This window comes from Larus michahellis, chromosome 2, assembly GCF_964199755.1.
Source record: "Larus michahellis chromosome 2, bLarMic1.1, whole genome shotgun sequence".
NCBI lineage: Eukaryota > Metazoa > Chordata > Aves > Charadriiformes > Laridae > Larus > Larus michahellis.
The window spans coordinates 90418372-90430754 of record NC_133897.1 but is presented as its reverse complement, the minus strand read 5'-3'; the positions used below and the strand labels follow the sequence as shown (position 1 = coordinate 90430754).

At 45.6% G+C, this 12383-nt stretch overlaps 1 protein-coding gene across 8 annotated transcripts in view; it reads right to left on the bottom strand.

Annotated features, from left to right (window-relative positions):
- The window catches only part of CTNND2 (catenin delta 2), a 683266-nt gene extending 674643 nt beyond the window's left edge, over nt 1-8623 (bottom strand). For 7 of the 8 annotated variants that reach the window (XM_074576184.1, XM_074576187.1, XM_074576188.1 and 4 more), the window contains exon 1: nt 8430-8623. In XM_074576184.1, coding sequence (XP_074432285.1) covers nt 8430-8466 — 37 coding nt within the window. In that variant the 5' untranslated portion in view covers nt 8467-8623. Of the gene's footprint in view, nt 1-2751; nt 2783-8429 lie in introns of those variants that run through there. The other variant, XM_074576186.1, reaches the window with a different exon arrangement.
- Between the last annotated feature and the right edge of the window lie 3760 nt (nt 8624-12383).

Below are 12383 nucleotides of genomic sequence, written 5' to 3'. Positions count from 1 at the left end.
CCTCCTGGACCTAGAGACAGAAAATTAAGAATTATAAAGCTGATTAATCTTGACTACTTCTAATTAAAATTTATTTACAGAGAGGGAACATTTAAGACAACTGATCAAAACTCAACCTCAAAAAGACAAAGAGGTGATATAAAGGTCAAGTTTTACACCATACCTTTGCATTTCATCCACATAAAGTAATTGCTGCACAGACCTACGCTACATAAGGTGACACAGAATGTAAGGAAATGTTTGTTTCTTTCTGAAATGAGGAGTATTATCCATCCTTTGAGTGCTCATTATGACAGTCAGCATTGAGAATTAAGCGCACAGGCTCCCAGTGGAAACACTCAGAGGCTAACAAACTTCCCTAATTTGACCAGAAATGCATGCTTTGGAATTTGTTTTTATTGGAGGGAAAAAAAAAAAAAAGTAATGACACATATTTTAAAGACCTGTTTACCTGAGAGCATTGAACAATTGCTTAACAGAATAGTGCATTAGGTTTCTCATGTATACTATGGCTTCTGTTCAATGCTCCCATTTATATGAAAAAGACTTCTTGGTATCATGACTCTGTTTCTAATGCCAATTCTTAAAACCTGTGATTCTAAATTTACCCTTCGATTAGACATGCATGTTTCTAATTAAGCTCAACCTGCCCATCCTTCTTTGAGGAGATTAAAGTCAGAGTCCACCAAGACCCCTGAGGCTTTGTGCAATACTTTACTTGCTCTTGCTAAAGACAATAGAAGTCAGAAGTGAAAAATAAGTGCAATAAACTGCTAAGCTTTTCAGAAACACTTTCAACCAAAAATACATCCTTGTGAACCTACAAAATCTTTATGGGACCATCACATTTACACAGGAGAAAAAGAGGAAATGGTGCTGCATATCTCACGTGCATTCAGCTGTAGGAAGCTGTATGCCATTAGTAAAATAAAAGCATTTGTAGTAGTTAATCCTTAATGAGGTCTGTGCCAGATTACAAATACTATTTTTCCCCAGAGTGAACCAAATTTTACCTTCTAAAAATCATGTAGACATAGCTGAGAGGCATTTGGGAATTCACTTGGTGATCCCAAAGCAGAACTTCCAACCCTGTTACTCAAAATCCTTCTGTTGGGCACAAATGCTATGGACATGGTTTAACAACAGAAATAAAGAAATAAAATGCAAGCGCCTCCTGGTTTTTTGGTTGTTACGGTAATTTTGAGAATGCATTAGGCCTCCTATATTATTGACGCTTATGTAGAAGAGATATTATCACATTTCCAAGTTTTACCCAGTACTACCAGATGACATACATCAGCACTGCAGTGGAAATCCACATATAAAGTGTGCTGGGTTGACCCTAGCTGGACACCCACCACAGCCACTCTGTCGCTCCCCTCCTCAGCTGGACAGGGGAGAGAAAATATAACAAAAGGCTCGTGGGCTGAGATAAGGGCAGGGAGATCACTCACCGTCACAGGCAAAACAGACTTGACTTAGGGAAAATTAATTTATTACCAATCAAATCACAGGAGGATGAGATATAAAACCAAAATTAAGAAACCTCCCCCAACCCCTCCCTTCTTCCCAGGCTCAACTTCACTCCCCATTTCTCTACCTCCTTCCCCCGAGCAGCGCAGGGGGATGGGGAATGGGGGCTGTGGTCAGTTCATCACACCTTGTCTCTGCTGATCCTTCCTACTCAGGGGGAGAACTCCTCACACTCCTCCCCTGCTCCTGCGTGGGGTCCCTCCCATGGGAGACAGTTCTCCACCAACTTCTCCAACATGGGTCCTTCCCACAGGCTGCAGCTCTTCACAAACTGCTCCAGCATGGGTACCTCCCATGGGGTGCAGTCCTTCAGGAACAGTCTGCTCCAGTGTGGGTCCCCTATGCGGTTCCAAGTCCTGCCAGTGAACCTGCTCCAGCGTGGGATCCTCTCCCCATGGGTCCACAGGTCCTGCCAGGAGCCTGCTCCGGCATGGGCATCCCATGAGGTCACAGCCTCCTTTGGGCATCCACCTGCTCCGGCATGGGGTCCTCTAAAGTCTGCAGGTGGATATCTGCTCCAAGGTGGGCCTCCATGGGCTGCAGGGGGACAGCCTGCCTCACCATGGGCTTCACCACGGGCTGCAGGGGAACCGCGTCTTTGGTGCCTGGAGCACCTCCTCCCCTCCTTCTTCACTTACCTTGGTGTCTGCAGAGTTGTTTGTCTCTTATAGTCTTACTCCTCTCTTTGGTTATTGCCATGCATTATTTTTCCCCTCCCTTCTTAAGTACATTATCCCAGAGGTGCTACCACCACCACTGATGGGCTCAGCCTTGGGCAGTGGTGGGTCCGTCTTGGAGTCGGCTGACATTGGCTCTATCGGACATGGGGGAAGCTTCTGGCATCTTCTCACAGAAGCCACCCCTGTAGCCCCCCTGCAACCAAAACCTTGCCGCGTAAACCCAATACATAAAGTCACATTATTCTTGTAATTCAAGCTTTAAAACCATTTGCAGTAAGAATAGCAAGAATTATGCGATTCATCAATTACTGTCAACCTCCTTCATTAAAGGACAAACTTTTTCAAAATACCCAAAGCTTTTGTGTTCTATTTACTGCATTTCTAAGCACCCTAGGTCAGACAAGGTGAGGCACTGAACTGAAGGTTCAGGTTACATCATGTGGTGATCAAGGATAAGGTACTTCATCAGAGATAGTCAGAAAGTTTAACAAAATGATTAGTCATATTTGACAATATGTCAAAATGCTCATAGACTGACCTAGATTTTGATTCATAAGAATCCACTAGATTATCCACTCTGTATTTAGCATCTACACTGTTTAGGAGCCAGCTCCCACTTTCCATGAGACTTCAGCTTCTAGATCATGCAGAATCTCACTTTCAGAGGTACCACACCATTCAGAAATGAGATGATGCCATTAGGCATGTTCACAAGCTGTCCTGAAGTTGAGTTGCTGTAAGAAATGCAAGTGAGAAAGAGATGGTGTTAAGAATGCCTTCAGGTATCCGCTTATTTAAAGAACTCAATTTCTCTAAAAATTCTGGCAAAAAACACAACAATAAGGTTTGCCCAACAGGCTCTCCCTGTCTAACCTTGAGACATTTCCATTGTTGAAAACCTTCAAGCTGTTGTTGCCTTAGATAACGGTTCTCTGACCTAGCCTTCCTTCTGCCTTCTCACTCACAACACTTTCCATTGAACAGGAAGCTCCATATCCAATGCCATGCCATTTTTCATGCCAAAAAATAAGTGTGAAAAGGCTTTCACCTTCCCATATGCCAAACAGGTAAAGCAACCGTCCATCTCTTGGCAAGGAGAATGATTATTTTTAAACAAGCAAATTTGACTGGGACAACAATAACCTGCTTTCAAAGAAACCCGCTTACTATCCAGCCAAGTACAACATTAGGAGAAAATACCAGAATGCCAGGACTTGATTCACATCATCATGTATGTCATTTTCAGAGAAGTGCACTCCTTTGTACAAGTTAGACTTTTCGCTCAGATAATTCTAAAATAATGAAAATAAAAAAATATATCTGTAGATCAGCTAGCATACCAGAAATAGAGTCATGAGTTCCAGTATTTCAGTCGAAAAATATAAACAAAAATTTTAAGGTTCACATGTTCTGTTTTCAACATGCAGTACAGATTGTCTTGCTTTTCAGATATCTAGCTTCAAAAACTGTAGAAGTACTCTCACGGGAAGCAGGAATTAAAATGTAACACATTCCTTGAAATTTATTGTCTGAAGCCTTGAGTTATCCCTGCGACCCTTGCCAGTCATCCTTCCAAACTGCTCGCTGCTTGTAATGGAAAGCCTGTACCTTTGCAGGATGCAAATTACAAATTTTAGTAATCCTAGTGGTACTAAAAGCTACAGCAATTTTCTACCACCACATTGAAACTTAGGTCTATTTATGTCCCCAAACATCTTAGTAATTTAAAATAAATTAAGCTGATAGAAATGAGCACGTAAGAGTTAAGTCTCCTTCAGTAGGTTTAAAACAATTAAGAACCCCATCAGAATCCCTATTTACGCTACCTGCATAATTTCATTTGGCTCACTTCAAAAATTCAGCCTTAAAGGGATATTTTGGTGTTACTTAATTGAACAATGATTGACTGTGTTAGGACAGAAGAATGTACCTATGGCTGAAAAAAGAATACATTTATGTTACACTAAGCAGAGAAATTTAAGTTTTACTGTCACTTTCCAAAAGTAATTTTCTCGACCAAATGGAAATTACTGTACTGTGAAGATTTTTGGGAAATGAAGAAATCAATTGCAAACTTTGGCAGGAAAAAAAAAAAAGATGGGGAGGGACACGGTAGAAGAGACTGGGGGGGGGGGCATGCGGAAATTAAAAGTCTTCCCCTTGAGAACCTCTTAGGAAAAGCCCCTTTAGCTCTCAGGTATTCTTGATTTTGGATGTTACTACTCAAAGTGGACTCTGCATATTTGTGGCTTCTCGAATGCAAACAAGTGAAAAATAATGATTTGTTATACAGTACAACTATTATGGCTAATGCAATAAACCATAATAAAATGTATCATCAAACATGGTTATTTTATATATGAATTTAAAACAGTTACCACCTTTTTGGTAGGTCTGAGAAGTATGAAGTTTTAAAGTTTCGTTAGAAGCCTGGGGTTTTTTCCAGAAACTTCAATAAAATAGGCAGTAGCCAAAAGGACAAGATAATACAAACTCTTCCATGCTTTATGTCTCTTGAAGTTACTGCTTATTACTGTAATTGAATTTTGTAAAGTAGAACAGGCAGATTAAGAGCCAGTAGGATGCACTAGAAGTTAGCATGCCAAGAGCAATTTAAACAAATATTAAATACTTGCTCTCATAGATAATGTGACGTTTCTCCATTTCTTAGTTTTACACTAAGCTGGCAACTAATAGAAGACAAAAAAATCTATTAACATGGCTATCAGTTTACATATAAACAGATACCATATTTCCTTTTCAATTTAATTGAACTTAAATTTTGTCCAGCATATTGCCAGAGAATCTGGTCAGGCAATCTGCTTTTACAACTCATTCACGACACGAAGTTAGCACATCCCAAGGGGATAGAAGAAATTGTTTCAGTGTGTCATGCTGCATTCAGACTTCTTTCCAAGTGAGCCTAATTATAGAGGAGCCATTAGCCAAAGGGTCGTGTGGTTCTGCAGTGCATGAGCAGAGGATTGCACACCTGTCCTGCTCGGAGACTTCCTATTGACATAAGAGAAATAACTTTTCCCACCATGCCCCCATCAAAAAAAAAAAAAAAAGAAAAAAGATCAGAAAAATAATGTTTTCGCAGGTGTAATGACTTTTGTCAAGAAAAAAATCAATCTCTTATTTAAAAGCAAATGTGTTTTACTTCAGAACCATGCTGTCATTTAAAAAAGAAATGCACCATATTTAACAATGCTGCCTCCATTAAGGTTTATTGTTTACTTGTGTGTTATTAATAACTAGACTACTAAATTTAATACTGTGCAGTTAAGTAAGCATCCAAAACTCATCCTGTGATAAGATCTTACTGAAACCTTCAAAGGGGAGGAACAATCAATTTCATTTTTGTCAAACCTCAGCTGTAACTTGAAATATCAAACTCTTCCTGACTTACAAGTGCAATCAATAAGCATCAAAACCACAGGTCCTTATTTAAGTAAAGAATATTGTAATAATGTATTTTCCTTATCTTGCTGATACTCCTGAAAACAGTTGCTTCTAGGAATTGTTGAAATGTATGTTTGAAATCCTAACAAAGATATACTGGAATTTCCACAAGCGATAGGCTCTTAAAATCATATCACACTGAACCATGAAATAGAAAATGTATCTGAAATTTAGTGCAAAATTTAACACTCATGAGTTCTGCTGATTCTGTTATCTGCTCCATTTACATGCCAATCTACAGCCCTACCTAAAAATGCATTTCTTAAAACCCTTAAAATAAGCTGCTCCGGTACCTCCTTTGTAGCATAAGTTGATTTTACACGTGTCTTGAGAAACAAATACTTAACACCGAACCACAGCCATTAAAGTGATACCATCCATCAGCAAAGGTAAATTATGCAAATGAGAATTATGCAAACACCTTTTTTTTTTAGTTGCTACTATTTCTATTTTGTGCAGCTGTCTGTCAGAGTTCATTATGTGAGGATGAAATTATTTTAGTAGCATTATTCAAAAAAAAAAAAACAAACCACAGCAAAAGTCACAAGCTCGTGCCAGTGATGAGCTATTTATTGCTTTTAACACCTGACAAACAGAACTCGAGCACCGTAGCTGGAGTTTCCTCCCAAAAGCATCTTCCTTACAATTCATAAAAAGTCATGCAACTGGCATTCAGAAATAAATACTTTGCCTCCTACCAGCAGCTTTGAAGGGTATCTCCTTTGGTATGTACACACGGCAGAGCCCGCTACTCCTTTTTTCACAGCCTCTCTTATATAACAGACTGCAAAAAACCATCTCTGATCGAGATGTGATCTCCTGTTTCGGTACTACAACATTCAGCACAATCACATTCAACGGAGTCCCGAGCCATTAATCAACTTCTTACTAATGAGGATGATCTATCGGCAAGTTCTCTGCAGTTTTGCAGATTGCAGACCGATAGTCAAGGCTCCCAAAGGGTAAAGTCATTCACAGACTGAAAAGAGACAGCTTCACCAACTTGGCTCAGAATTAGTCTTACAAGGATATTTGATCATCGTAGAATGTCCGAGTTTTCCTTACATATCCCAAACTTCCTAAGCACTTCGGGTTTAGGGTTGGGGCTCCTCCCCAGATAACCCGGGTAAAGGTAAATAGGTTCACAAAAGCCCTAAAGCCATTTGAGTCTCTAAGGCCCATAAGTAGGATACTCAGCAGCTTTCTCTGGAGACCTGCACCTAACTCCCTCACACCGTGTCAGTCACACATTGACCAACTAATGAAGCTGCTTGAAAAATACCGACCCAGCCTACATGAGTTAGATAATCAGTTCATTTTTTAATGAATATATTCTTAACGAGAGGACGACAAAGATATTTTTCCCCTATCTTGATTTTACAAAAGCCCACAACAGACTTACATAAACTCTGTATAATTCTGGGTAGTCCTCTCGCTATCTTGAGGTACGTAAGGCTTAGCATAACCTAAGGAGGGGCTTCCGATGAACCACAGCTCACTGTTTTCGCTTTACATACGGACCACCTACAGAGACTGTGAAAATAAACCTGCAACATGAAGTTTTTACTTTATCTTGCTATTGACAATAAAAAGGCATACATGTTCTAAGGGGCATGAATATCAGTTACTGCAGCCGATAAAGTTATCAGCTGGGTGTTTTATAAAGGCCCTGTTCCTTTTCTAAATATTTTCTGCAAGTTTTGGATATTTTTCTATAATGCACAGGGTTAATCACAACACCCTGAATTCGAACAAAGCACACCCTAACACTTAAAACTATGAGAAAGAAAATGTCTCTGCACAAAGATGCTTTATTCCAGTCTTTCATGTAGTCATGCCTCTAATTCGTGCCACCGGTCCCTCCAGGGGAAATTTAACATGGTTTCTAAAATGATCCTTCTTCAGGCTTTTTTTATTCCTCTCTGAGATCCCTAGCCAGATGAATCTGTGTATTCCATGTACTGCCTGTGCTGCTGCACCTCCTCTGTGGCGACTTGATTCAGCTGAAGCTACGCTTTGACCGATCGATGCAAGCACATTACACACCAGAATAAGAGTAAGGTAAGGGTAAAGGAAAGAAAAAGCATCTTTCCTTTCAGCCATTAAATATAGATCAACGAAACATCACATTGCACACCGCGGCTCCCCCACCACCACCCCCCCTCCGCCCGCTCCTCGAGCGCAGGATTTCGCAGACGGTGGCTTCAAAGGAAGAAACACCACACGCACAAACACACGGAGACACACAGACAGACAGAGAGACAGAGGCAGCAGCCGCCGCTCGGAGCCGCCCCAGGGCCCGGGCCATCGCGCCGGCATCTCCCGACCGGGCTCCGCGCAGGGCCGGGCGCTGCCCCCGCCCGCGGGCTCGGGACCGCGGTTCCCCCGGCCCCTTCTTCCTCCTCCTCCTCCTCCCCGGCCCATGACTTCACTGCCGTAACGAGTACATTAGCGCAGGGCGTCGGGAGACACGGTGCCGCCGATGCCCTACATAAGCAACGACTAACGTAGAAAGAAAGAGCTGGGGAGGGGGGAGGAGGCGCGGGAGGAAGAAACAAGGGAAAATAACGCACTTTGTTCCCTCTCCGCTGAAGGCACAAACACAGCTCCCGGCAGCCCAACCCAGCCCGGCTGCCTCGCCGAGGGGAGCAGCGCAGGAGCCCGCACCAAGAAGAAATACCACGCAAGCGGGAAGGGTGTGTGTGCGGCGGGGGGGGAACCTGGCACCATTACGGTGCCTGCCGTACTCACCGATCGGCGCCGATTCCGCCTGCTTTCTCCCGAACATATACCAAAACCCAACAGCAAATCCTCAGTCCGCCAGGCAAAGATGAAGAAGGGGGGATGGGGGGGGGCGAGCGACGGCCCCGGGCTTCACCGCAAGGTCCTGACCTTGCCCAGCTGCAGCATCTTCGGCTGCCCCCTCGCCCCCCCCCCCCCACTCCGCCGGGGCGTGCGCGTCTGCCCGTCTGCCTGCGCGCCCCGGTGTCCCCGCGTCCCTGCGAGCGCCCCGATCCGGCTCCGAGGGGGCTCCGCCGCAGGACAAGCCGCCCGCTGGCTGCCGGGGCGAGGCGGACTCGGCATCCACCGCCCCGCCGCTGGGGCGAGGTGCGGGGCCGCGACCGCTGCTGCTGCTGCCGGTGCGGCGGCGGCGGCTGGGGCGGGCTGCGCGGCGCCGCCGTAGCGCAGCGCGCCGGGCGGGCGCACCGGCCGCGGGATGTGGCCGAAGGAGAGACAGCCGCCGCCGCAGCATCTGCCGCCGCCGCGCTCCCGCCCTCCCTCCCCGCCTGCCTCCGCCCCTCCTTCCCCCCGTCCCCTCCCCAGTAGGAGCGCGCCCGCCGCTGCCGAGCAGCCGGCGCTGGGGAAGGGGGTGGGGGGAAAAGGCGGCCCCGCTCCCGCTGAGGCGCCGCCGCCGCCGCCTGCGCCGGGCGGGGCCGGGCTGGGTCCCCCACGGCCTCGCACCGCACGGAGCCGCGGAGGGGCGCGTCCCCGTGTGTCCCCCCCAGCCCGACAGCCACCCCCGCGGCCGGGGAGCGGCGGGGAGGGCTCTGGGTTAGCGGGGAAGGGGGAGGCAGGGCGGTGGGCCGCGGATGCAGGTGTGGGGGGAGAGGGGGCGGTGGGGAGCAGCTTCTCCCCCACCCCCCCGCCAGTGACAGCGGTCCCCGCCGCCTGGGGTTGAGTGGCTGAAACTTGAGGTCTGCCAGCCAAAACGCTGACAGCAAGAGGGAAGTAAGGGCTTATTCCCCTCGGTTCTCTCTCCCCATCCTTGTGAAACCTGGGTGGAAAATCTACCATGTTTTCAGAAGTCTTCTGGCGAGCACAGAGGGTAAGGAACATGGAAGTCGTGTTTACTCCTTGGCACGCTTAACCCTTTACTGAGAAACTTGTGTAAAATGCAATTACAGCACTCACCTGAAAGTTGCCATTCCATTGGTCCTTTTAACTTGCTGCGCGGAGTTTTGGTATCTGAGGGAAAATACCAATTTTTTTTTTTGTTGTTGCCTGGGGTAATTACTGCTAATTCACGCTCGCAGCGATCTGAATATCGGCGCAGCGATCAGGAAAGGCCGCTTACTCGGCTGAGACGTCAGGGCAACGCCTGCCGTGGGCTGCTGGCCCGCCCGAACCCACGGCCCCGACACCGGCTTCGCGCGGCCGAAACCCGCGTCCCCGTCGGGGGAGAGGGGCGGCCGCCCGCCCCCCCCTGGGGAACGGCCACCGCCGGCCTGGGGACCGCCATCCTCTGGGGTGGCCTCACCTCGTCCGCTTGGCTCCCAAGCCGCCGCGTCGCTGCCTGAATAAATCATAGCAGGCGCTTTTTTTTTCTTTTTTTTTTTCTTTTTTTTCTTTTTTTTTTTTTTTTATGAACAGCTGCGGATTTGAAAGATGTTATCTGCAGGCGGATTTGGCCGACGCGGTGAGGATCGCCGCCGCCGCCGCCGGGTTGCAGAGCGACCCGCTGCTGCCACCTTTCGCTTGGCCTTTCTCGCGGCTTTCCCCGGCACCGCCGTAAGCGGGAACCTCACCTCGCTGGGGGTTCGCCGGGGGTTGGGGTGGTTTCCCTTCCTTTCGCTTCGCGACGAGGCAAAAAAACTACGTCTTCCTTCCCTTCGTCGCATTGTTCGTGCTGTGCCCAGCGCCAGAAGGGCTTGTTTTCTGCCTGTTGTCTCTTTTTTTTTTTATTTCCCTGTACAACTCGTCTTTACCTGTGCTGTTTACCTGGGGAAGGAGTCAGCGCGCTGCCTTGAGGCGGGCTCGTTTATCAGCTCTCTCAGGCCTCGCAGTAAGCACACTGGTCACCTACTCAGAGATGCACCTAGGAACAGAGGAGAAAATTAGTATTCAGAAGAGCCTACTTAAGCAATTTAAGAAGCCGTAACAGGAAATAGTTAAACAAATCTGTAGGAATTAAAGAGTTTGTCCATCTGAATCTTTTTCTCATCTAATGAAAGAAGAAAAGTTGATTCCCCTGCCTTTATCCAAACTTGTAACAGCAGTATCAGGCCTGCCCGGGCCATCTGAGGCTGGAAAAAGCAGCAGCTGGAGGTATAAAAACTGCCTCCATAGTAGCCTAGCCCACGGTTTGGTGATTAGGGCACTATCCTGGGAAGCAGACTGGTCTTCCAGTCTGAAACTCTTAATCAGACATGTAACTCAGCACTCTTATTTCTTGGTAAATGTTCTAACTTCCAAAGTATTGCAGAGTAAGGAGGGACCCACCAGCAGCTACTTTCACAGGGAGAGAAAAAACAAAAAAGTAGCTCATCACCTGCCTCTGGAGGAAGAATATAACATCTGTTAAGTGCAAGGCATTGGGTTTGTGATTCCCAGCCTGGGATAGGGATCTAATTCTGGGCTGGAAGTAGTGGGTTGCCCAGTAGATACCTAGAGTCACTGTCTTACTCTTAAACCTCAAGATGTATTTGAAAATAAAATTACTGGGTGTCGCAGCATCCTAGATCCACCATAGCATCATGTGATCCACCTTCTGCAGCCCAGCCTTTTCTCTTCAGACCTGAAAAGTCCCTCTGTCGGTAAAGGGAGAGGAGACAGAGGGGCTAGAAACAGGCTGTGTCCTCCTTTCATTCCCCCTGAAATATAGCCACGTTATAGGGGCATTTCATGGCCCTGGAAATGGTACGCCTAATTGTAGGATGAGCAGAGAGTGCTAGTGAAGGACGCACCTAAGACACCCGATTCTCCCCACGCTGTAAATGTTACCCAGCTACATATACCGACGTATATGTACTAGTCCGGAAACTGTTGGCCTGGAAGTTAAATATAGTAGTAATAAAGGTATACAGCAGTGAGGACCCTCTGTAGGGGAAGCGAGGGCTGGAAGCAGGAGGGTTTTGGAGGAATCTGAGAGGTGTCAGAAGCCATCCGCTTTTCTTTCACAAGATTTCCTCCTTTCCCATCACTATCTTGCATGGCAGGGCATTCATCTTAAGACATGGCAGGATTCACAGATTCACCCTAATCTTTTGTTAACTATCTATCTTGAGGGTTTGTTTGTTGTTGGGTTGTTGTTTTTTTCTTGAAAAAGGTGGAGAAAGATAAGGAAATTATTGTAATAGAAGGCAAATATTTTCAACGTGTAAAAACATCTTTGCCATTTATATCTGGCTGTAAGAATTACAAAGGTTCTTGAGGCCTTAAGTTTCTATTTGGTCAAAATAATGACAAGTAAAAATTTTAGAAAAAAAAAATTAGTAACATGAAAAGATTTAAATCCAGTAATAGAATTGTCAGATAATTTGTCTTCTAAATGAGTGTATTATAATGAACAATAACAACAACAAATTGTTTAAGCATGTTACTATAGCTGGTTGCCAGTGATTCTTTTCCCATTATGTTAACTAAAAACACAACTTTGTGGAAAGTTTTATCTTCAGGTAAAGGATGAAGCTAGCAGTGGAGGAGCACAGGGAAAAGTCCATTGGTCAGCAATTAGACAAGGCGTCTAAAATATGGGATACTAGACACAAGCGCTAGTTGTGTCTGCATGTTCTGAATCAACATAAACCATGTTTAATCTTCGTTTAATCCTTCTTGGAACAGAGTTTGGGGGTTTATTTTCTGAATTTTTTGACAGAAGGGTGAGCATTTCTTGACTGGTTTGACTTGTTTACTTTTAGATCACGTTTAAAATTAAATGTATACTTTGTATGAAGGTTACTGAGATCCTCCGTCATGGTTGGGGTC